The following is a 25,300-nucleotide window of genomic DNA, read 5'->3' as shown; positions in this document are numbered from 1 at the left end:
CCTTCATGTTTCTGAAGTTATGGTGGATCAGTAACCATGCCATTCCCATAATGTAAGAACTGACTCCCAAACTGATGGCTCAGATTGAGTCACCAGGATCCCTGGCCTCTTTCAGCGGCATCAGTGCCATAACAGAGAGCGTTTGGGCTGCATTCCAGCAGCATATTAGTACTGCAATAGTGCATCATCCTGTTTCTCATAATTCTTCCAACTCATTATCATGTGATAATTGCAGCTATTACTTGAATGTGTGAAGTAGCTATTAGGAACTGGCTATTGCTAATCATCCTCTCTTATCACCCAAGTTAATTATCTAATGTGAGAGGCAAGCTGGGAGTTGATAAATCCATCAATCTACCCTGGGATGAAACATAGGACAGGTTAAACCTAGAACATGATGTTAGGTGCTTTTGTGCTGTTGCACTAGCAACCAATGGCTGTCTTACCATGAGCATCCACATTGGTAACATCTAGGAGTGTAGAGAAGGTGTGTTTCAGATAGCAATATACTTGTTGTTGTTGTTTAGTTGTGTCCAACTCTTCATGACCCCATGGACCAGAGCACGCCAGTCTTCTACTGCCTCCTGCAGTTTGGTCAAACATGTTCGTAGCTTCGAGAACACTATCCAGCCATCTCGTCCTCTGTCATCCCCTTCTCCTTGTGCCCTCCATCTTTCCCAACATCAGGATCTTTTCCAGGGAGTCTTCTCTTCTCATGAGGTGACCAAAGTACTGGAGCCTCAGCTTCACGATCTGTCCTTCCAGTGAGCACTCAGGGCTGATTTCCTTCAGAATGGATACGTTTGATCTTCTTGCAGTCCATGGGACTCTCAAGAGTCTCCTCCAGCACCATAATTCAAAAGCATCAATTCTTCGGCGATCAGCCTTCTTTATGGTCCAGCTCTCACTTCCATACATCACTACTGGGAAAACAATATACTATGGAACATTTAAAACAGTACATTTCCTAGTTTCAAAACCACCTTAGTAAACCCTACACAGGATACCTGTAAAGCAGGCCAGTATTATCTCAGTATAAGAGGTAGAATGCTTAATGAGTCTGAAGTAAAAAAAATCACACACAGAAACAATTCTTAAAATCCTTATCCGAAAAGCAAAATAAGGACAAACAGAGGCTGATTCTAGTTAACAGGGACAGTTGGAGCATATAACAGGTGAATGGTTGGAGCATATGACAGGGCTGCATACGTACAGTAGTAAACACTAGGATGGCACGTCCTCATATAACAGTGCAATCCCATGGGGTAGATCCACACCACACATTTAAAGCACTTCCAACACACCTTTAAAGCACTGGACTTCTCCCAAAGAATCCTGAGAACTGTAGTTTGGTATTGGTTCTTAATAATTGTTCTTAATAATCCCATGGACTGCAAGAAGATCAAACCTCTCCATTCTTACGGAAATCAGCCCTGAGTGCTCACTGGAAGGACAGATCCTGAAGCTGAGGCTCCAATACTTTGGCCACCTCATGAGAAGAGAGGACTCCCTGGAAAAGACCCTGATGTTGGGAAAGATGGAGGGCACAAGGAGAAGGGGATGACAGAGGACGAGATGGTTGGACAGTGTTCTCGAAGCTACAAACATGAGTTTGACCAAACTGCGGGAGGCAGTGGAAGACAGAAGTGCCTGGCGTGCTCTGGTCCATGGAGTCATGAAGAGTCGGACACGACTAAACGACCAAACAACAACAATAATCGTAGCTCTGTGCAGGGGGGAAATACAGCTCCTAGGATTCTTGGGCTTTACTTCATGTGCTTTAAATGTGTGGTAGATGTAATTTAAGTGTGAATCTGCCCCATATCTATTGAATTTAGTGGGCCTTACTCCCAGTGAAGTGGAGCTGATTGCAGCCAAATATTCTAGACTTAACTTATGGCACATTCTTGACTTGTGGCTGGTCACTGTTGGCATTTACAAGCTCTGAACGACCTTCTGTATCTCTATTTGCTGGTTAGAAGAAATAATTATTTGAAAAGATAACATTGCCACCCTCTTTTCTACCTGGGTCCCACACTGATGTAAGTTTCTTCAGGATTCACGTCACATATTTATTTGATGTTTTGTTTTTTTAAAAGGCATATGCTCCCTTTTCACATACTTTCAAAAAAGTAAAAATTGTAAATGTTCAACATACTGCGACAAATCACAGTAAACAACCAAACAGTGCCCTTTATCACAGCAGGGATACCAGAGTTATTTAGCTTGAAAACTCTAACAGCATGTAGTGTCTCTAACGTTCCAAAAATATAAATATTGCCAATGACAGCTTTCGTTTGCAACCAATTCTACAAACTGGAAACATAAAATTGCCCCCCCCCAACACCTTTAAGGAGGTAGGTATGTGACGCTGATAATATAGGCCATATGCTGAATGAACAAAATGTTTTATTGGCCTCAAACCTGGAAAGGAAACAAATTATGTATCTAATCAAACCTTAGAAAAACCAACACGCAAACTGAAACTCAGGTATCCTGCAAAATTTGTACTTTTTTCTGTTGCTGTTCTTAGGTAGGATCTCTAAGGTTGACATCCAAGACCAATGCAAATGGACTTCCAGTCATGCAATGACTTTTACTCTTGCAGCCCCAATTCCCCCTGGTCTGTGCCAGATGATCCCCCTGGCTGCCTAGAGCAGATTTGGGGGTGGGGCTTCAGAGGAAAGATAGGTGCACTGTGTTGCATGAACAGAAGTCTATTCTGCAGGTGACACCACTAGATTTCACCTTATGTCATTTCCCTTTTATTAACCCTTCCTTGCCTTTCTGCCCTTCTCCACCAGTTCTTATGGTTCACCATTTATATCTATGAACTTTTTGTTCCTTCTCAAGAGCACCCTCTTAACATTTTTATGGTTCCTTATCGCGTTCAGAACAAGTTTGGACTTGCTGCTCACTTCTAACGCACTGGCAGATTTCTCTGCCAAGATGGGCCTTAAATCCACTCTTCTCCTCCCCAGACTTGTGTTAGATTTACAGAACTTGCTAAAACGACATCTATGAAGATGACACAAGTCTGCTTTCTCTGTACACTTTTATTTGTTGTTGTTTAGTCGTTTAGTCGTGTCCGACTCTTCGTGACCCCGTGGACCAGAGCACGCCAGGCACTCCTGTCTTCCACTGCCTCCCGGTTTGGTCAAACTCGTGCTGGTAGCTTCGAGAACATTATCCAACCATCTCGTCCTCTGTCATCCCCTTCTCCTTGTGCCCTCCATCTTTCCCAACATCAGGGTCTTTTCTAGGGAGTCTTCTCTTCTCATGAGGTGGCCAAAGTATTGGAGTCTCAGCTTCAGGATCTGTCCTTCCAGTGAGCACTCAGGGCTGATTTCCTTCAGAATGGATTGGTTTGATCTTCTTGCAGTCCATGGGACTCTCAAGAGTCTCCTCCAGCACCATAATTCAAAAGCATCAATTCTTCTTTATGGTCCAGCTCTCACTTCCGTACATCACTACTGGGAAAATTTGATCAGTAATATAAAAGTGTACTTTTCCCAGTACACTTTTATACTACTGATCAAATTGATTTGGTATCTTTGTCTTCATTATATTTTAAACTTTCATCTAATCAACTAACTGAATTTTAGCTGCTGCTATATACCTCCTGTACAGCACAATTATTAGGCCACATTGTGAATGGCTGTGCCGTCATTCATCCCAGTGTCGCTTCATGCCAGCAGTAAAGCAATCCGCCATCTTCTAATGCATTACAGTGAGCGTTTATACAACTATTACACCTTGCAGGGCTTCAATATTTTTTCTTTAAGAGGCTTGTCGTCTATACAGAGCACAGCGGACTGTCAAGTGACTTCTATGGTTGTCAGAAAGATACCTAGATCCAGCAACCCTGACTTCTACATTTTGATGTTAATGGAGGAAAAGATAATGGAAACATTTATAAAGAAGAAGATTGCAATTCAGTTAAGGTTATGATTTAGTAGGGAGTCGGTCAGCATGAACCAGTTAAATGAAGATCATGTGTGACAAATGTATTAGGGTCATTTCTACACATTATTGAATGGGTAAGATGAAGCCATCAGTATAATTCATCCAGGTTTCAGGAAAGCATTTGTTAATATGACTACACCGTGAGATGGATTTACAAGGTCAGGCAGAAGAGGATAGGGGACAACATCTGAAATGGAATATAAATTGGTTTAGACATAAGAAGCAGATGGTGTCAGTAAGACGTAAGAATTCATGGTGCAGAAAGGTAGGGTATGCATGAATAAAAATACAGAGCATCGCATGATTCATCTGTTGTGCTGGGAAGGTAGAAACAGACAGAGCTGCAGAGCACCTGAACCAGGCACTTTCACAGAGTGACTGACTCAAAACTATTGTGGCAATGCAAATTTGTCATACAGGAATCCCATGTACTCAACATACTAGCTTCCTCAATAGGCAGAGGGAAATTGCCTAAACTTCACAGGTTATTAACCACTTCTACCTGCTCTTTAGCACCATCTGTGCACCTGATTAAATACCAAATGGAAATAAATGCATCATAAGTGCAGGTCAAAATTAGAACATAAGTGCAGAGAACAATACACTTTTCTATAAATAGCATTCATCTGCATGATAAATGTGGCTTTAATTATAACTATACTAATTAATATATCAAATCAATATTCAAGGCACTTCACATTCAAGAATACAATAGTCTTTGCAACAGCTCTGTAAGGCCGGCCAATAGAAGCATCCAGTAATGCAAAGCAGGCTGAATATGTGTGTAATAGCCTGGAAGAGGAGAAGGAAGAGGAGTTTCAATGGCTTACTGAAAAATTAAGAGCTCTAGATCTTTCAAGCAGAGCTCTTTTCCATAATCCGAATCCATATGATATCTCAAATTCTGTTACAAAGTAAGAGAATGATGGTCAAACTAGACAGTATGCTAAATACATAGATGCTGCATAAAATTCAAAGTGTTGGTGCTGACCTTTAAAGCCCTAAACGGCCTCGGTCCAGTATACCTGAAGGAGCGTCTCCATCTCCATCGTTCTACCCGGACACTGAGGTCCAGCACCGAGGGCCTTCTGGCGGTTCCCTCACTGCGAGAAGCCAAGTTACAGGGAACCAGGCAGAGGGCCTTCTCGGTAGTGGCGCCCTCCCTGTGGAACGCCCTCCCACCAGATGTCAAAGAGAACAACAACTACCAGACTTTTAGAAGACATCTGAAGGCAGCCCTGTTTAGGGAAGCTTTTAATGTTTGATGTATCATAGTATTTTAATATTCTTTTGGAAGCCGCCCAGAGTGGTTGGGGAAACCCAGCCAGATGGGCGGGGTATAAATAATAAATTATTATTATTATTATTATTATTATTATTATTATTATTATTATTATTATTATTATTATTATTAAAATGGCAACCACATGCTTGGCTCCCCATTGTATCACTCCATGATGTCTAACAGACCTTATTGCACTAAACTAGTTTATTCATTGATGAGCCATCACAGCACAACCCACCTAGGGTACAACACTAGTTGACTGTGCACGTAGAAAGAAGTGATGGATATTCATCTTAAGGGTTTGCACTGGTGTAGACAGGTCATTTGCGCAACATCATTGGGTTTTTTGCTTCCCTGAATGGATTAGGACAGGATTACCTGAAAGGCTGCCTATGCAAAACATCCATCTCTCTTACTGCCTTAAGATCAGCATCAGAAGCTCTGCTTAGATGTGCACCAACAAAGACAATTAGGGTTGATGGGCAGAAGGAACAGTGTCTTCTTGGTGAAGAACTCACAGTTATTGAACTCCATTCTGCATGTTATGCAGGCTCAATCACTTGCTGTCTTTAAAGGAGACTTAAAGACCTACTCTTTCTACTGTTGCTTTTATCAGATTCAGTGGTACCTCGGGTTACATACGCTTCAGGTTACATATGCTCCAGGTTACAGACTCTGCTAACCCAGAAATAGTGCTTCAGATTAAGAACTTTGCTTCAGGATGAGAACAGAAATTGTGCTCCGGTGGCGCGGCGGCAGCAGGAGGCCCCATTAGCTAAAGTGGTGCTTCAGGTTAATAACAGTTTCAGGTTAAGAACGGACCTCCAGAACAAATTAAGTACTTAACCCGAGGTACCACTGTATATTGGTGTGTCCAGTTTTTGCTATGGCCATGTCTTGCTGTTAGCTGGTGCTACTTTTAGTAGTATTTTGTGCTTTTAGTTATAATGAAATGCTTGCTTTTATCTAGTTTTAAATTTGTATTATATATTATATTATATTATATTATATTATATTATATTATATTATATTATATTATATTGGTTTGGTGTATATTGTTGTGAAACATTTTCTTTGAAAAATATTACATAAATCTAAAAAATAAAAATAATACTCTTGCATTCTTCATGTGGTTCCACAACTGGATTTTCTGGCAATATTGTTTTAAACATATGTACTTTTATACTTTATTTAGTCTGCCAAGATTGATTAGGGCTGAAGAGTTTGAAATGAATTTGTGCCTCCATTATAATTGCATTGAACAACAAGATTTGCATTCCAAAATGACAAAGTCATTTATGTTTATGAAAAACGAGACATGGATTATGATTCTAAGATCACAGATACGAGTGGTATTTGTTTACAACTATTTTAAACTAATATGGACAATCCACAGCTCCCATTCATTCCAGTAGATTGTGAGCAGGATAGGAATACCATCCCAACGTATTAGCAACAATGAACCAGCAACCAATTAGGCTGGTTGGTGACATGATTATTTTCCACGCTGCCCTTTTGTACAAGTGACTGGTGACTGGGAGTGGCCGCCGAGACCACATAACACCGGTCTTGAAATACCTACATTGGCTCCCAGTATGTTTCCGAGCACAATTCAAAGTGTTGGTGTTGATCTTTAAAGCCCTAAATGGCCTCGGCCCAGTATACCTGAAGGAGCGTCTCCACCCCCATCGTTCTGCCCGGAGGTCCAGCGCCAAGGGCCTTCTGGCAGTTCCCTCATTGCGAGAAGCAAAGCTACAGGGAACCAGGCAGAGGGCCTTCTCGGTAGTGGCGCCCGCCCTGTGGAACGCCCTCCCATCAGATGTCAAAGCGATAAACAACTACCTGACATTCAGAAGACATCTTAAGGCAGCCCCTTCTGATTTCTTATTGTTGATGATGATAATGTTTGATTTGAAGGTTTCTGGGTGAGTGTTGCCTACATTTTTTCTGGGTTTTTTTTTCCCCAGGGGTTATAGATGTTTTGGCTGTTTGGGGATGGGGCTCAGCTCTTCACCTTTCTTTTGTAAAATGGGTACATTTTGGTACTCATGTCAGTTTCTTAGATTACGGTGGCAAAAGCATTGATGTACCAAGTGCTGTTGTGCTTCAGACATGTTCATCTAATAGGCTCAGAATAGCAGTTGCTCAGCTTCCTGTTGAGGCTAGAGATCTTAGGAGTCACAGGACTACCTGCACTCTATCTGTACACACACACCACCTTGCATCTCTGAAGAGATGCTGCTTTGGGTGCCACTGAAGTTTTAACTCTGTCCAGAAGGAAATTAAACAGATCCCATTATATATGACTTTTTAAAGGAGATCTGTAAAGACTTTAAGGAGATCTGTAAATACATTATCTTATTATCCCAGGCAGCCTAAGAGGTGATATGCTTTATTATGAGAGACAGCTGTTTGTGTGTACAGTGGTACCTTGGGTTACATATGCTTCAGGTTACATATGCTTCAGGTTACAGACTCTGCTAACCCAGAAATAGTACCTCGGGTTAAGAACTTTGCTTCAGGATGAAAACAGAAATCGTGCTCTGGCGGGGCGGTGGCAGCAGGAGGCCCCATTAGCTAAAGTGGTGCTTCAGGTTAAGAACACTTTCAGGTTAAGAACAGACCTCTGGAACGAATTAAGTACTTAACCCGAGGTACCACTGTATTTTGCTTTCCTTAATTTTTTCATGCTTTTATGACTCTGTTTGGGCCCTTGTGGCTGAGAAACAAACAAACAAACAAACAAACAAACAAAAGTCTATGAATTTAAATGCCCTGTTCATGAATGCCCCAAAGCCTCCCATAGGGTGCTTCCAGGATGAAACACTGGAAGGACCTTTGGTCTAGTCCATCAAAGCAATTCTTATATTTCTTTAAAAGGTAATTTTAAGAGGAATGCTGCAGATGGTCACTGGAAGCACTGTTATGGGTGCTGCCTCCAACACTGCCACAGTTCCTGAGAAGCTTTCCAGAGCTCCTGCCAATTCTCAGCTCCATTGATTTCAGTGGGGAATCCATCAATTCATTCCAGCTGCGACCCATTAGTATAATTGAAACAAACCATTTTGTCATACTAGTGTTACAAAGTTTCTCTCTAATTGATTTTGATTATTCTAAAGCCCCACGATTGATTACTAGCAAACTAAAAATTTGCACATGGGTACTGCCGAACGCAGCATTACATTTCAACCATGCAATGATAAATGCGGATGCTTTGAGCATGAAATTCCTTAATGGGACCACCCTTCACAGGAGACCATCTTGTTTAGTATCTAGAGAGAGGAAGAGTCTGTATTCAGACAATATAAGGAGGGCAAGAACCCAGAGAGAGGATGGCTTCTGAATTCCAAGTAATGAGAGAAATCCTAAGGTGGCAGAGACCAGTTTTGGTTCTGAAATAAATTAATTTTAACTATTATATTTCACATGCTTTTAGTTATCAGTGTTTTATCCATATTGGCTTTAATTTTTGTAAGCAGCTTTGAATCCCAGTTCTGGGGGAAAGTGGAAGACTGTATAAAAATAAATAAAATAATAATGATTATCTCCACTTTTGAATTCCATAACTGTATTTCTATGTGTTTTAGGTCTTTTTAAAAATCAAAGCATAAATAAATAAATATGTCTAGCTGCATAATACTATGTAGAGGACTACAACGTATCAGGCTCTCTTCATAATGGCACCATTTTTGACATGGCAAGACAAACATGGCACTATACCTCACTTATGTCAATAGATGATATTATTGATGATCTAGATATGTTACCACAACAAACAAAACAGGTCATATTTGTCGACCATCACTTATGACTTGCAGTCAACAGATAGGTAAATGTCACCAAACTTCAAATATGCAATGCAAAAAATATAGGCATAAGGCATGTTAATATTTTTTTTAACTTTACACTCTGATCTCAGATTCATTAATCCTACTTCATTTCTTAGGTCTGTGTATGTGTGTGTAGACACACACACATTTAATATTCAAACAAATAAGTTCACTTATTGCAGTAAGATAACAGGATTAAAATGAGCCACCTTTCTTCTACTGAATAGCACTACTGAGGAAGCTAAAGCCTCAGAGAATAAAAATAATTGGAAGTGATCATAAATAGAGATAACTGAAGAAAAATACAACCTTGCCAGTATGTCAGGGAAAGTGGGGGTTTGGAAGCCAGTGAGGTGTTTGGTGATGCTACCTACTTATTTCCAAGCTTCTAGACTATATTTTAAGATAATTAAGATGGGAAATACATTTGATAATGTGTGGTGTCCCTGAGAGAGCAAAGGGGAAGCAGCTTCTTGCCCTCATGGAAAATTGATTCATTTCTTTCTAAGTTTTGCCAGGGAGAAGAAGCTGGGACAGATTCAGCGTGGAGACTGAAACTGCATTCTACTGGTCCAGAAAATCATTTAAAAAACATTATTGTCAGGTGGTGAGGTGGTTGCTCACGAGTAACCAGGCAGGACTCCGACCTGTCTTTAGCGGGTTTTTATTTGTGCAAACTATTTACAGTGCAGAACCAGAAAGTTCATGTCCATCTCAGTCACTTGCAGATTCCGGGAGTGGCCCCTTCCGGTTTCTCCCCCAACATAATAACTTAGACACCCCAAAATCTCTGCCTTCCCTCCTTACGTTTCATCCCTCTGCATAAGCTGGGCCTGGCCAGCTGGGCTAGGTGAGGCGCTTGGGCTCTCAGTAGCATCTTCGAGCCCTCCCCTTGCTTGGCTGCCCCCTTCCCACTCTGCTCCACTGGAGGTGTGGCTTTCTCCACCGCTGGACAAGGCGTTGCTCCTCAGGAGCGGCAGAGGCTCTCTGTATCCCCCTGGCTTTCTCCCGTTCCGATGGCAGTCCCCTGACAATTATTATAAATGAACCTGAGAAGTTAAAAGAGGTCATTAGAATATATAAGAAAACAGAAACCTAATTTGATGATTAAAGGTAAAGGGACCCCTGGCCATTAGGTCCAGTCGTGACCGACACTGGGGTTGCGGCGCTCATCTCGCTTTATTGGCCGAGGGAGCTGGCATACAGCTTCCAGGTCATGTGGCCAGCATGACTAAGCCGCTTCTGGTGAACCAGAGCAGCACATGGAAATGCCGTTTACCTTCCTGCCACGGTACCTATTTATCTACTTGCACTTTGACGTGCTTTCAAACTGCTAGGTTGGCAGGAGCAGGGACCAAGCAATGGGAGCTCACTCCATCACGGGGATTCGAGCCGCCAACCTTCTGATCGGCAAGTCCTAGGCTCTGTGGTTTAACCCACAGTGCCACCCACGTCCCAATTTGATGATTAGTGATTTCTAAATTCAGGTACTGTTATGTCTTACTTGCTGAAACTTTAAGGAAGTACAGGCTGTTGAAAAGATAATGTTTACATTACAACAGTTTAATAATTGATGAGGTTTCAAATTTATGTGATAGTATGTTGACCGTGGGAGCTGTACATTAGATCAGCTGAATAATTTGGACCATATACAATATTGTACTTTAAATATCACTTACCAGTAAATGCTGAATGGCATTATCTTCAGTCACAACACCTGTTGATGTGTAATTATGGACCCTCTGCTCTGACATCATTGGATCTTCACAGGTGGCTAAAGGAATGGAATGGGGAATTAGAATGTGCTATACAACCCAAGCAATGGAAATTATTTTAGAATCTATACATGATGTTTCCTTACAATTTAAAATTAAGATTGATCCAGCAAAAAAATAATGTTTTGGGTATATTGGACCCCACAACATCTTTTTTGGAATACACTGTCTAAGACAGATAGATGCTGGAGGTATAATGCCTTGTTGAGACATTATGCATTATATGCTTCAGGCATATAATGTGGAAATGTCCAGTTCATTCACACACATACATATATACATATACACACACACACACACACACACACACATATATATATATATATATATATATATATATATATATATATATATATGCAGGTTTTGGTGTCTTCGGGTGTCTTCCCGTGTAAGAGTTGGGGTGTCTAGGCGACGTTTCGACGAGGTCTCACTCGTCATCTTCAGGCTGGTGCTTTCGGCTTCTTGTTACTAGAACAGAGCAGGATCTCAGTGTTTGAGTTCCTATAAATACTGTTGAGGGGGTGTGGTGTATAGCCTCCAACGTTCTGGGCAGATAGGAAGTTCCTAGGTTAATGTGCCTTTTCTTCTTTTGTTCATTAATTACTTGAGGGATATCTTGAGTGATTACTTGAGTGATATTCTGAGTACCACTTAGGAGGGTCATTAGGTACTCAGAATATCACTCAAGTAATCACTCAAGATATCCCTCAAGTAATTAATGAACAAAAGAAGAAAAGACACACTAACCTGGGAACTTCCTCTCTGCCCAGAACGTTGGAGGCTATACACCACACCCCCTCAACAGTATTTATAGGAACTCAAACACTGAGATCCTGCTCTGTTCCAGTAACAAGAAGCCGAAAGCACCAGCCTGAAGATGACGAGTGAGACCTCGTCGAAACGTCGCCTAGACACCCCAACTCTTACACGGGAAGACACCCGAAGACACCAAAACCTGCATTCCTGTACCCGTGAAAATCTACGAAAGCATATATATATATATATATATATATATATATATATATATGAATGAATAAAAAATACGGTATATATATGTCCAGTTCTTTTACACACACACACATGCACACAGGGTCTGAGGTGCTCTATCTCCAAGGATTATGGCAAAATCCTTGATATCTGCAGATGTACATCTGCTTTTACATTATATTCCTGTAGTATGAAAGTTAGTGGCAGGACCACGAAAGCAGATTTTTACATTATATTCCTGTAGTATGAAAATTAGTGGCAGGACCACAAAAGCAGATTGCATGCCTTTTCAGGTTCAAAACAGGAAATATTATTGAGAACAGTTATACATCATACATAAGATATCACAGCTGCGTGTTCCACATTTATTCATTTTTATAAAAAATAAAGTATAAATTGTTAATAGACTTGCTAAGACATACCACAATATTAATCTAAACATATTCAAATCAGAGTATTAAAATTGGCACACATACAGAGATACAAATATGCATCCCACAACAAAAATGAGAAAAGTTGAGAATACTGTACAGATGTACTTGTCCATGCAAAATCTATGTAACCATACTCTGATAGTGTTTTCTTTTTTCTTTAAAATCAACATCCTTGTGGTATGTAGAAACATAGTATTAAACAAAGGTGGTTACTGCATGTGCTGTAGCAGCAAATGAGGGGCAGATGGAGCTTGCCAGACTGGGAAGGTAGCCCATCTAGAAGGAAAACTCTGATCCTAAACCTTCTAGAGAAGAAAAAGCTCAGGAATAAACCCAACACAAATCTGGAGTAGAGCCCTAGACGGTTGGACGGCACCTTGGGTGTCTCCTTTCGGCAACTCCTGCAGCCAAGCTGGTGCCAAACATATTGCTCTGCTTTCCTTTGGACCATATCAGCGAGGCTGAGACAGGAGTCTTGTCATCTGGGCAACCCAGGACATCCATACCTCCCCTTCGAAGTTACTTCAGGGCTGCTACCGCAGTGGCTTGACTTCACCCCAGAAGGCATATTCCATTGTCTCTCAAGGCAGACGGATGCCAACAAGCTGAGATTTGTTATGTTTTCTGAGTGCCTTGGGACTCATTGTAGGGCAGAAAGGCAAAAATAAAAAAGCATTTTACAATAAAAAACTCTAGCCCCTGGTTATTGTCAAAGTGCTTTAGACTTCCATCTCTCAGTCGCTGGATCATCACCTTGTTGTGGTGAGCGGGCTTGCATGTTCCTATGACCCTTGTGAGCGAAGCCGTCGGGAATCTCGTACTCCCAGCAGGGTCACCCAAGGCGGTAAGGTCAAAGGGAAGGAGCTAGACAAAGAATGATCCAATAAGTCCTCAATGGCAGAACAGGAGGATGATAACAAGCAGTATGTTACAACGGCTGTGAAGGCGGATGAAGGCTGCAGCAGATAAGAATCTACCGGTCGTTGTGACTACTCATGCCATGGGAACAGAGCCTTACTGCGAAGACTGTGCATTGGTCAGCGTGCAACTCTCGAACTCCTCCAAAGATTCCATCTGAGCAGGCTGAAAGCAAAGAGTAAGGTTACCGTAACTTCCATTATAAGCTTCAGTATGCTGATGACAACGTAGTGTGTGCACGCCCAGAGGATGACCTCCAAACCATTCTAAATATCTTCGCAGAAGCTTATGAAAAGCTTGGCCTATCGCTCAACAACCAAAGAACCAAAGTGCTGCACCAACAAGTACAAAATAACCCCTCTGCAGCACCACAAATATAACTCAATGGTGTAACGTTGGAAAATGTTGATCACTTCTCCTACCTGGGCAGTTATCTTTCCACAAGGGCCAATACTGATGCCGAAATCCAGCATCAGCTGAGCTCTGTGAGTGCGGCTTTCTCCTGATTGACGTGCAGAGTGTTTGAGGACCAGGACATTTGCAGGGAAACCAAAATGCTTGTTTACAAAGCTATTGTACTACCAACCGTACTGTATGCTTGTGAAACACGGACCACTTATAAATGCCATCTCCAACTCCTCAAAAGATTCCATCAATGGCGTCTCTGAAAAATTTTACACATGACTTGGGAAGACAGGCAAACTAATACCAGTGTACTGGAAGAAGCAAAGATCACCAGTGTTAAAGCAATGATTCTTCAACATCAACTTCATTGGACTGGTCATGTTGTGAGGATGCCTGATTATCGTCTTCCAAAGCAACTACTCTATTCCGAAATTAAAAATGGAAAGTGTAATGCTGGTGGTCAACAAAAGAGGTTTAAAGACTGTCTCAAAAAATGGTTTTGCGACAGAAAAATCCAAATTGGAAACTGAACTGTTAGATACCGATGTCAAAAATCTCTCCCAAAATGTACAATTTATTGTTGGAATGGCATACAAAGGATGAACAAGTTAAATCTGTGATGATTGATTGGACAAGAGATGTTGAACACAATATAATTTTGGAAGATTGGGAAAGGCTGTGGAAGAAAGGGGTTAAGTTTACTGCATGTACTGTATTAAAAGAAAATATTATGAAAATGATGTATAGATGGTACTTAACCTAGGTGAAATTAGCAAAGATATATCATACAAATGATAACCAGTGTTGGAAATGCAAAGAAAAAGGAGGTACCTTTTATCATATGTGGTGGACGTGTCCCAAGGTGAAAGACTTCTGGAAAAAGATTTATAATGAGTTGAAAAAAATGTTGAAAATTACATTTATTAAGAAATCAGAAGCCTTTCTACTTGGAATACTAGGACTGGAATTGCCCAAAAAAGATGCTAGACTGTTTTTGTATGCCACTACAGCGGCAAGACTTTTATTAGCCAAAAAGTGGAAATCGCAAGAAATACCAACAATAGAAGAATGGCAGATGAAGATGTTGGATTTTTTGGAGCTGGCCGACCTGACTCGAAGAATCTGCGATCAGAAGGAAGAGGTGATACAAGAGGATTGGAAGAAATTTAAAGAATATTTAGCTAAATATTGTAATATAAGATAATTAGAAAATTATTGGAAGTAATGAATAGGCTTAGGGGTAGAATAAGAATATGTAGTAGTAAATATTATGGACTAGAATATAAAAAAGGAGAAGAGGTTAGTAAATGAAAGGAGTTAATATTATTAGAAATATGAACTTGGAGAACTGTTATAAAGGTGAGATAATGAAATTCAGTTAGAGGGGACTCGAGGAAGTCAGGCATCAATGTGATGAAAGTTGGATATTTGAAGAGATAATCTTTTTTTTCTTGTGTGTTTAGTTTATTGTAGTGTGGTGGGGTGTTTTTCTTTGTTGTGTATTTTATGTTATTTTTGTGATAAATGTTGAAAATCAATAAAAATTTTGGGGAAAAAATAAAAATAATGACTGTCTCAAGGCAAATCTAAAAAAATGTAGTATAAACACCAACACTTGGGAAGCACTGGCCTGCAAGCTCTCCAGTTGGAGAACAGCCTTGACCAAAGGTGTCATGGGCTTTGAAGACACTTGAACTCAGGACACAAGGGAGAAATGTGCTAAGAGGAAGGCACACTTGGCAAATCCACACCGTGATCAACTCCCACCCGGGTACCAATGTCCCCACTGTGAAAGGACGTGTGGATCCAGAATTGGCCTCCACAGTCACTTACGGACTCATTGTTAAAACCATGTTTATGGAAGACAATCTTACTCAATTACGAGTGATCGCCAAAGAAGAAGAAAGACTTCCATCTTCAATCATCTGAGCCCCTTCTTCGTGTGCCTCCTCAATAACTCTTTTCCTGCAATGGCTCCCCATTTGTGGAATGCTCTCCACAATGGTGTCTTATTTACATATCTTTAGGCACCGGGCATTCCTATTCTTCCAGTCCTTTGGCTTATTAAACAACCTAAGGCCTTTTAAATGTGCCTGGGCAGGGTGTGTTGTCATTCTGTTTGTTAGCTACTGTTTTGGATTTAGTGCTTTTACGCTGTGAACCATCCTGTGACAATACAACAAATAATAATAATAATAGTTCAGTATTTCCCCCTGATTTTGTTGCTAATGTCTACAGTCACTTTGTCGCGGGCTACTGAAGAAGTGAACATGAGGGGCAAGTATTTCAAACATGTTAATGACCAACAGCAGGGCCGGCCCAACTGTCAGGCAAGGTGAGGCAACTGCCTCGGGCGGTGGATCCTGATGTTGTTGTTTAGTCGTGTCCGACTCTTCATGACCCCATGGACCAGAGCATGCCAGGCACTCCTGTCTTCCACTGCCTCCGGCAGTTTGGTCAAACTCATGCTGGTATCTTCGAGAACACTGCCCAACCATCTCATCCTCTGTCATCCCCTTCTCCTTGTGCCCTCCATCTTTCCCAACATCAGGGTCTTTTCCAGGGAGTCTTCTCTTCTCATGAAGTGGCCGAAGTATTGGAGCCTCAGCTTCAGGATCTGTCCTTCCAGTGAGCACTCAGGGCTGATTTCCTTCAGAATGGAGAGGTTACAAATAATAATAATAGTTCAGTATTTCCCCCTGATTTTGTTGCTAACGTTTACAGTCGCTTTGCCTCAGGCTACTGAGGAAGTGGCCGTGAGGGGCAAGTATTTCAAACGTGTTAACAACCAACAGCAAGGCCGGCCCACCTGTCAGGCAAGGTGTGGCAACTGCCTTGGGTGGCGGATCCTGATGTAGATCACAGAATCCTAAGGTGAAAAGGGACCCTGAGGGTCATCTAGTCCATCACCCTTGTTCCTGACATCTTCTCCACTCAACCTTTCTTCCCTCGGAGAGAGAGAGAGAAGGGAGAGGAGGCGGCATTTTGTGGTTCGCCTCAGGCGCCAAAAAGGCCTCGGGGTTCACCTCAGGCACCAAAATGCCTCAGGCCGACCTGGCCAACAAGCCAGCACGCCTTAAGTTTCCCTCACGCTCAGAGGCTCATTTTCTTTCTTTCTAAAGCGCAAAAAAAGAGGCGCCGGAGCCCGGGAAGAACAGCAGGTGCAGGCGACGGGCGAGGCCGCCTCAGCTCGGGCCCCGCCTCTACGCGAGGCTCGGCGGCCGGCCTGTGTTCCCCGAAGCCCACGTCGCGCAAAAGCAGCCGGAGGAGGAGGAGCAGCGGCGGCGGCGGCGGCGCTGAGGAGACCCGGCTGCTCGCCGCCGGCAGCTGCTGGAGCCGCCCAGCCGCCGCCATGAACTCCAACAACCGCACCGAGAGCGACTGGCAGGGACTGGTGAGCGAGGTGAGAGGGGGAGAAGGAACGAGGCCTGCCGCGGACTGGAAGGCGGAGCTGCCTTTTCCCGCCATTTCCCCCCAAACAGGCCTGCAAAAACCCCGCGTTACTGGTGCAATGGGGCTTTCCTGCCAGCCGGCACCGGGTCGCCCATCCCTCTCCTTCCTGGCGTTTCCGGCAGCCTGCTGTGCATATATGCGATCTACAGTCGGAGCGGCTTGCTTCCCTTTCCTCTCTTTAGTGCAATTAAGGTTTGCAGCCCCACTTCCCCCGATGCGTGTTTACTGTGCAGCATGTCACTTGTGAATCCACCCCCCCCCAGTTAAGCGTGCACAAGGGTTGCAATGGTGGGGGATTTTTTTGGGGGGGGGCGTCTGAGGCAAACGACCTCCCTGGCCCGCCAAAGCAGCTGGGCTAAGCTCAAAACTTGCCTCAGTTTTCCCAGGTGTGGCCAATGCTAAAAGCTGGATGATTGCGTGTCACCGCAGGGATGGTTGGCACTTGTTGCTTGGAGGGGTATGACGGGTGTTACCTGTATGTCACTTTGGGGGCGAGGGGGTCGGGAGCGAGGTATATATCTTCCCTTATTTCTGTTAAAGCAGCAAACTTTTGCTATTCCCATCTCCCCATTTTTATTTATTTTTTACTGAGTAGAGAGACCTTGAGAGTCAGGAATTCCCCAAAATGAGTTGCCAGGTCTTGGGGTGCGATCAGAGGTCTCTGCAGCGCGACTCACGCAACACCAACTTTTTGGGTGAATGGGAGGGCTGCAGGTGCACGGTTAAAAGTCTAAATGAAGTCTGTGAATGTGCAACCATATGCTCTTAGATTCGTCACCATATCCAAGTAAATATATTTAGGTTGGGGGTGGGCACGCACCATGATCCAGACGGATGCCAAGGGATTTTGCTGTCATTCTCCGCCTGTTAAATTGGCAGGCAATGTCCCCTACTTGGCAGGGTATAAGTAAATTATTATTATTATTATTATTATTATTATTATTATTATTATTATTATTATTGCATGCTAATGGGATCTGCCCATCCCCCATCAGGCTTTGGCTTCTTGATTCTCGCCCTCAAAGGACCTGGCCATGCTGGGCCAAACTAGATTTAATGTCCATTGCATGATTGCAACTAATGTGCTGTTGCTGTTTGTTTTTTTTAATGTAAGTAGGCAGCTTATGCATAGCATACTTGCCCTGTGAAGGCTTCCCACCTGATGTAAGTTGCAGCTTCAGGGGAATAATTTTCATAGAGACCACAATAGGTGAGACCAATGGGTTAAATTCTCCTCCACCCCCTGTGATTCTGTTGCTGCCCCCCTCTTTTCTGTTTTCCATTTTTAACTTGTGCGTATTAATTCATTCAGTTGTCAACTTACTGTTTTTCTTCTGGCTAGGATTCTGTGTGTTTTTAACAGAATCTTTGTTGGTTGAATATGAGCCTATCATTTTCTTGTTAGAGGGAAGGCAAAATGACACATTCACCTGCTAAATTTTGGCTACCCTGTGGCTTTTCAATGTACAAGAGGAGAAAAAAAGAATTTTGCAATCCTACTGCAATAATTGCCGCTGTAAACTTCATAAAAAGACCAGAGGTGATTGAAGTGTTGTTGGAACTAGTCAACTTTGGCAAACACTGACTAGTGTTTGCCACAGTATCTCAAAATGGCTGTTTCCCTAGGATTCAATTCTCTGCTGATGTTCTCAATAACATCTTCCTTTTGTAGTCATAGAACACTTTGATTCCTATATTACTGTACCAGCATCTCACACCCACAGTTGAGTAACACAGCCAGACTCTAAGATTATAAGAAAGGGTGTCAATCAGAGTGTAAGCAAGCTTTCTAAGCAGCCGTTGGGTCAGCAACACTTCTTTAAAGTGGGTATTGCCTGTCCATGATTCTTTTCACTTCCATGATATTCATATTAATTTGGGCTAGGTTTGGGGTCCTAAACAAGTGCCAGACAGCTGTGCCTTCTTTCAACCCCAATCTTACTCCCTGCCCTTCCATTACCACCTCTCATGCCATGTTGCTTCTGCTCTGAGAAAATGTTTCTAAGAAATGACGGGAAATGTTGGCACAGGCAGTTATTGGCAATTATGAATGATTATGGTCACATATGGAGTAAGGTAAAGGACCCCTGACCAGTCGTGACCGACTCTGGGGTTGCGGCGCTCATCTCGCTTTATTGGCCGAGGGAGCCGGCATACAGCTTCCGGGTCATGTGGCCAGCATGACTAAGCCGCTTCTGGCGAACCAGAGCAGCGCACGGAAACTCCATTTACCTTCCCACCGGAGCAGTACCTATTTATCTACTTGCACTTTGAGGTGCTTTCGAACTGCTAGGTTGGCAGGAGCAGGGACCGAGCAACGGGAGCTCACCCCGTCACGGGGATTCGAACCGCCGACCTTCTGATTGGCAAGTCCTAGGCTCTGTGGTTTAACCCACAGCGCCACCCGCGTCCCTTCACATATGGAATACCAGCATTCTAATACTTAGAATCATAGAATGGAATCCCAAGGGCCTTCCAGTTCAGTCCCCTGCAATGCCGGAATAAAACAACAACTAATGTATGTGGCAAAAAATGGTAGTGGTATTAAATGTTTTGTGGTGCAGAAGGATGGTGACCTTATGATACCAAGATGAAGACCACCTACAAGAGACTCCCTCCCCTTCCATGTTCTGTGAAGCTTTGTGCTAACTAGGGATGTGCTATGGTCTAAACCACTGAGCCTCTTGGGCATGCCAATTGAAAGGTCGGCGGTTTGAATCCGTGTGACAGGGTGAGCGCCTGTCGCTCTGTCCCAGCTTCTGCCAACCTAGCAGTTCGAAAGCATACCAGTGCAAGTAGATAAAAATGTACAGCTGCAGCAGGAAGGTAAATGGCATTTTCGTGTGCTTTGGCACTCGTCATGGTCCTCTGTGTACCAGTAGTGGCTTAGTCATGCCGGCTACGTGACTGGGAATGTCTGTGGACAAAGGCTGGCTCCCTCGGCCTGAAAAGCGAAATGAGCGCCACACCCTTTGACTGGACTCAACCGTCCAGGGGTCCTCTACCCTTTACCTTTACAACTTCTCACTCTGGTGTGACAGTTCAGTGTGCTCTGGGCTCTACAAAGCAGAGGATGAAGTAGGAAAGCAGACTACCTTCATGTGTTGACCATGAGGATAGGGTAACTGCTGGTGGGAAGTTAAATATTTAAACATTCCGGGGGGGGGGGATTTCTGTAAGAAAAGCAACAATACACAATGAATTTGGGTGTGTATTTTCAAATAGGCCTTGCAATCCTGGCCATGATTTGTGTAAGATGCTCTTTGACTCTAAAGGCCCCTAATCTTGAACCTATGCAAAATGTAGGACTAATAACCTGTTCAAGATGCATTTTTGGTTGTGAGGGCTGGAAAGTAAATAGAGATAAGTTGTTAGCAGCAGGTGATGGAAAGGGAGAAGAAATGGTCTTTCCTTCTCTTTGCCTCCCTAGCCCTCGCAAATCCACAATATTTTGCTCATCCTCACTTGCGGTGCTCAATTATGTACATTATTATATACATCTAAAGCTTCCATATGATCCTGTTTGGTAACTTACCATTAGTTTTAAGAAAAAGAGAAAACAGTTTCATATTATTAAGCAGGAAATTAGTCAAGTGTTACTATTTGAAAACATAGCAAAAAAGAAGAAGCGAAGATAGGAACTGAGATGGAAAACTGGAACTGCACATATTTATTGGGTTTCTTTGCCTATTGGAAGCTTTAAGGGTCCATAAAATAAAGACGTAAAGACTTACCAATGTTTATTCAGAAGTAAGTCTTGCTGTGTTTAATGGGACATAACACCCAAGTAAGTGTGCACAGGGTTACATGGGAATAAACTCAGTTGTGCTAATTGGGATTTATTCCTGAATAAATGTGCATGAGATCCTGCTGCCAGTTTCTCCCCACTACCTGTGTTCCTGTCTATTTGTACTGCTGGTCTAAAGACCTGGCACTTGATGTCACTGTGATAAAGCAAACCTTCCTGGAAACCAGCTCTGAAACCTGTTTTGCACTGGATGATTGGATTTTATGGGCTCTTTGAGGAAATGGTTCTTGTTTAAAGCTTAGATATGCAGCTGCTTCTTAAGAAAGTGCCACACAAGGTTTCATATGCACTCACCTGTCGGCAGGGTTAGAAGCAATGGTTCAAATGATTCAATATAGTAAAAGCTACAATCCCCCTCAGCTTACACAGTAGATGTTTATCACAGACATCTTCCGAGCACTATTTCACACACTATGTTGCATAAAATCTGGATTTGCCACCAAATGGCCTCTGCCTGTCTGTCTGATGAATATTCACATGCAAGACATGTGTATGGAAACATTTGCTTCTCACATTCAAATGTTACATTTTTAAACGAGCATGGGGTTTTTGTTTTGTTTTTTTAAGTGTGATGCAAACCTTAAATGGGGTACAAGTGAGGAAAGGGCTGCTTTACAGATGGCTAACTCAACTCTTGTTCTGTGATAACACAAATACAGTACAGTTCCATATCTGTAAAGTTCCCTTGCGGTTTAAAGGGCTGCCCTAAAGGAGATGAATTGGTGCTGGAGGACATCAATGCTCACAAGCTAGTTTACACCCACCTACCCACACCTAGATCTTCTAAAAAAATTCCCCATGTATCTACCTATTATTACCTCATGTCAACAAACATTCAGTGCTTCTTAGCTTGCACATTCAACCGCAAGTCACCAAGTGTTAAGTGAACATGTGGTGTACGTCCATGTGTGAACCAGTCCTTAGCCATTCTGATATTAAAACTGAAAGCATTGCATTTTTTTGGCTGCTTAGGATTATTATTGCCCAGACATTTGCAGATGAGAATAAAATAGTGACAAATTCTCAGTACATAGCAGGAAGTAGATACGGCATGTGTAGCAAGGAGTGGCACTGTATTCCACATCCTTACAGCTAGTTTGGCTTCTATTATCTATCTTCTTTCTTTCTTTCTTTCTTTCTTTCTTTCTTTCTTTCTTTCTTTCTTTCTTTCGACTGCCCTTCATTAGAAAATATCAGGGTGGTTTGCAGAATAAAATACATAATTTTTAAAAAGGAAATAAGTAAAACAAAACAGCAAACAACTGCTGCCTTTATTAGGTTCTGAGGGTTCTGAAACGTCAGCTTTTCTGTACATTTGATTTCAGACAAGCTGATACAAGGAGAAGACAGAGACAGGTGACTGACTGTATGTGTGTGTTTGTGTGTGTGTGTGTGTGTGTGTGTGAGAGAGAGAGAGAGAGAGAGAGAGAGAGAGAGAGAGAAAGGAGTCCACAGGTGACAGAAAGAAGGAGGAATCTATGAAAGGGAGAGGATCTCATTAGTTAATCTTAATTAAATTAATATGCAAATCCTTTATTTTAATGGGACTTACTCTTAAATAAATATGCCACTTTAATATTTCAGTGTTGATTTGGAATGAAAATTAATTTTATTTAGTTGAATGATAAAATGGCAAGATTTTGCAAATTGAAAGGGGGGAAAAAACGTGTTTTGGAACTACAGCCATTATAGTGCTTGAATGTGGAAGAATCGGGGATTTCCTCAAAGCATTATACAGCTAACGAGCAAGAAAGAACAACTGCCACCTACAGTATACTAGGTTCCGAGGGTGTTAAGTGCTGCTAACTTTGATTTCAGGCCTGCTGATGTTAGAAGTGAGCAAGAGTCACAGAGAAGTGAATCGAAGGTGGCAGAGAAGGTGATAATAAGGTGGAAGAAAGCGAGGAAAGGAAAATGTGATGGAGGCAGGCAATAATGAACAGGTGAAATGAAGTAGAAGGAAGAAAGTATAGAAAAGTTTGAGAAGGTAAAGAGAATGGAGAGAGAAAGGATTGTGAAAGATGGTGAGATGGGAGTAAGTGGTAACAGAGGTGGAACTGGGAGGTGCAAGGAGGAGGCAAAGAGAATGTGGGAGGTAAGAAGAGAGAAGAGCAAAGGCAAGACAGGTGAGGCAGGACCAGAAGGTAGGGAAGAAAAAGCCGGAAGCAGGTGGCAGAGACAGGAGCTGGTGAAATTGATAGGCCTTTTTGGTAACAAAACACAAGGATAAATAGCGATGGTGACTTGCCCTCTTTCTCAGTATCAACCACAGGTTTCAAGGAAGAGAAGAACCCCAGAAATAAAAGAGAAGCTATATGTATTAAAAGGGTTTGAAAGTTTGCCCAACAGTACATGAAATATTGGTTCACTTGCATTTAGAAAAAAATGTATGCTACTACCTCTGTGTAATAGGTGGTGAGACGCTAGTACAGTGGTACCTCAGGTTACATACGCTTCAGGTTACAGACTCCGCTAACCCAGAAATAGTGCTTCAGGTTAAGAACTTTGCTTCAGGATGAGAACAGAAACTGTGCTCCGGCGGCGCGGCAGCAGCAGGAGGCCCCATTAGCTAAAGTGGTGCTTCAGGTTAAGAACAAATTCAGGTTAAGAACAGACCTCCAGAACGAATTAAGTACTTAACCCGAGGTACCACTGTACTATTAAGTATAAATCAAAAGTGAAAATGTAAAAGTGAGTCCTGTGTGCCTGGCAAGGAATATATGGTGCACCTTGGGTCTAGACTGGTTGAAGACCACTGCTCTAAATGAAGATGGGCCAAAGCTGATAAGTGACACCGTAATCTGAATTTCCGAAGTTTATAATGGTGTCTCTTTCACTTTTTAGATTTCCCCTCTCCAATAACTTGACAAATGTCCTGGCATTATCAGATTATGAGGTCATTTCTGTTCAGGAGTTAATGAGATCAAAGCGGATTTGGCACTAAAAATAGCTATGGACAAACAGGGACCATTTGATGGAGAGGAGAGCTGTTTCACCTCTCTGTAATGTTGTCTTTCTCATTCTGTTTTGTTTAAAGCAGTTAGCAGGCAGTAAGGCAGTTCAAGCAGTAATGTCTTATATCAGTCTTTATTTAATATGATCTTGTAGCAATCATAGTCCACTTACGATGGTAAATTAGTGGTAGATAAAAGTCAATAGACGGCAATGAAAATTATTATTTTGAAGATATTTAGAACAAGAGAAGATGAAATTTGAATCTAACAACTATTTAATGAAAGCATTAAATAGTTTATTTTTGCAAAAATACATGAAGATGTATTCAGAAGATTCACTTTTAAAAAAAATACCTAAAAACAAATAGCAGAAGCTATAACCATCTACAGTAAATGGTGACTCTTTTAAAAAAAGAAAGAAATCAAATAAAAGTGGTTATTTGCGTCTTAAAAGCAAAACCCCCCACTGTATTTTAAAACCAGTATATCACAGTAGCATCACTTGCACATCATGGTAAGCTGCAGTTGATGGCTCCCGCTTTATTTGTTTCATACAATCTTTTTACCTCTTGATTGTACAAAACCCTCAAAGCAGTTCAAGTGGGAGAAACAAAGCATAAACCCTGACTTAATGTTTCAAACTTAACTGGGATTCATGCTTGGTTGTGATTTGCTTGGAGCTTGGAGTTTAGATGTAAATCTGAGCCAGGGTTTGTGGTTGTTTCTCACACTCAGTCTAGGGTAATTGTTCTTGGCATACCAGTTGTGGTTTGTTTGACTGAAAGAAACCAGGATACAGTGGTACCTCAGGTTACATACACTTCAGGTTACAGACTCCGCTAACCCAGAAATAGTGCTTCAGGTTAAGAACTTTGCTTCAGGATGAGAACAGAAATCGTGCTCTGGCGGTGTGGCGGCAGCAGGAGGCCCCATTAGCCAAAGTGGTGCTTCAGGTTGAGAACAGTTTCAGGTTAAGTACGGACCTCCAGAACGAATTAAGTACTTAACCTGAGGTACCACTGTACCTGGTTTGGATTTAATGCTAAGTCAGGGATTGTGGTTTATTTGATCCCACTTGTGCTTGGAGAGAAGTTGGAGCAATCGCCACATACACAGCGAACCAATAATAATAATAATAATAATAATAATAATAATAATAAATTTTATTTATATCCCGCCCTCCCCAGCCGAAGCCGGGCTCAGGGCGGCTAACAACACTAACTCTTCATTAACTCTTGAAGTAGTAACAAGGTCTCCACAACCATATTTATCTGCCTATCTGCAAGTTTCATTGCTGTGTTTGGTTACTCGGAGTATGAAATGAGGCTTGTGTTTCCATTTCCGTTTCCTCTTTAGCCCTAACCATAGTAAGCCGTAGCATCCAAATTGGCAAATCATAGTTAGCGTTTCCCTTCCAAATCAAAATAAAAAACTGTTTGAAATGGGTTTCTGATTTGGTTTTGGAGAATAAGTGCCAACTGGAGT

At 42.1% G+C, this 25,300-nt stretch overlaps 1 protein-coding gene and 1 long non-coding RNA gene across 8 annotated transcripts in view; one reads left to right on the top strand and one right to left on the bottom strand.

The window, feature by feature from the left end:
* Positions 1–8,669: 8,669 nt before the first annotated feature.
* Positions 8,670–13,774, bottom strand: LOC308594644. Of its 3 annotated transcripts, none has more exons than XR_014011512.1 (3): positions 13,031–13,774; positions 10,761–10,855; positions 8,670–8,763 (listed from the first exon to the last, which is right to left on the bottom strand). It is a non-coding gene; the product is annotated as an uncharacterized lncRNA (long non-coding RNA). The 3 variants fall into 3 exon arrangements; XR_014011513.1 differs by lacking the exon at positions 8,670–8,763 and adding an exon at positions 9,730–10,130; XR_014011514.1 differs by lacking the exon at positions 8,670–8,763 and adding an exon at positions 9,730–10,130 and having other exon boundaries at positions 10,799–10,855.
* Positions 13,775–16,502: 2,728 nt separating this feature from the next.
* Positions 16,503–25,300, top strand: part of CCDC149 (coiled-coil domain containing 149) — a 57,422-nt gene continuing 48,624 nt past the window's right edge. For 3 of the 5 annotated variants that reach the window (XM_081207756.1, XM_081207755.1, XM_081207758.1), the window contains exon 1: positions 16,848–17,003. In XM_081207756.1, the coding sequence (XP_081063882.1) occupies positions 16,953–17,003 (51 nt within the window). In that variant the 5' untranslated portion in view covers positions 16,848–16,952. The other 2 variants (XM_081207757.1, XM_081207759.1) reach the window with 2 other exon arrangements.

The sequence above is a fragment of the Podarcis bocagei genome, assembly GCF_964188305.1.
Source record: "Podarcis bocagei genome assembly, chromosome: 9".
NCBI classification, from domain to species: Eukaryota; Metazoa; Chordata; class Lepidosauria; order Squamata; family Lacertidae; genus Podarcis; species Podarcis bocagei.
Note: the sequence above shows the minus strand (reverse complement) of the source record. Positions and strands in the feature narration are given on the sequence as shown.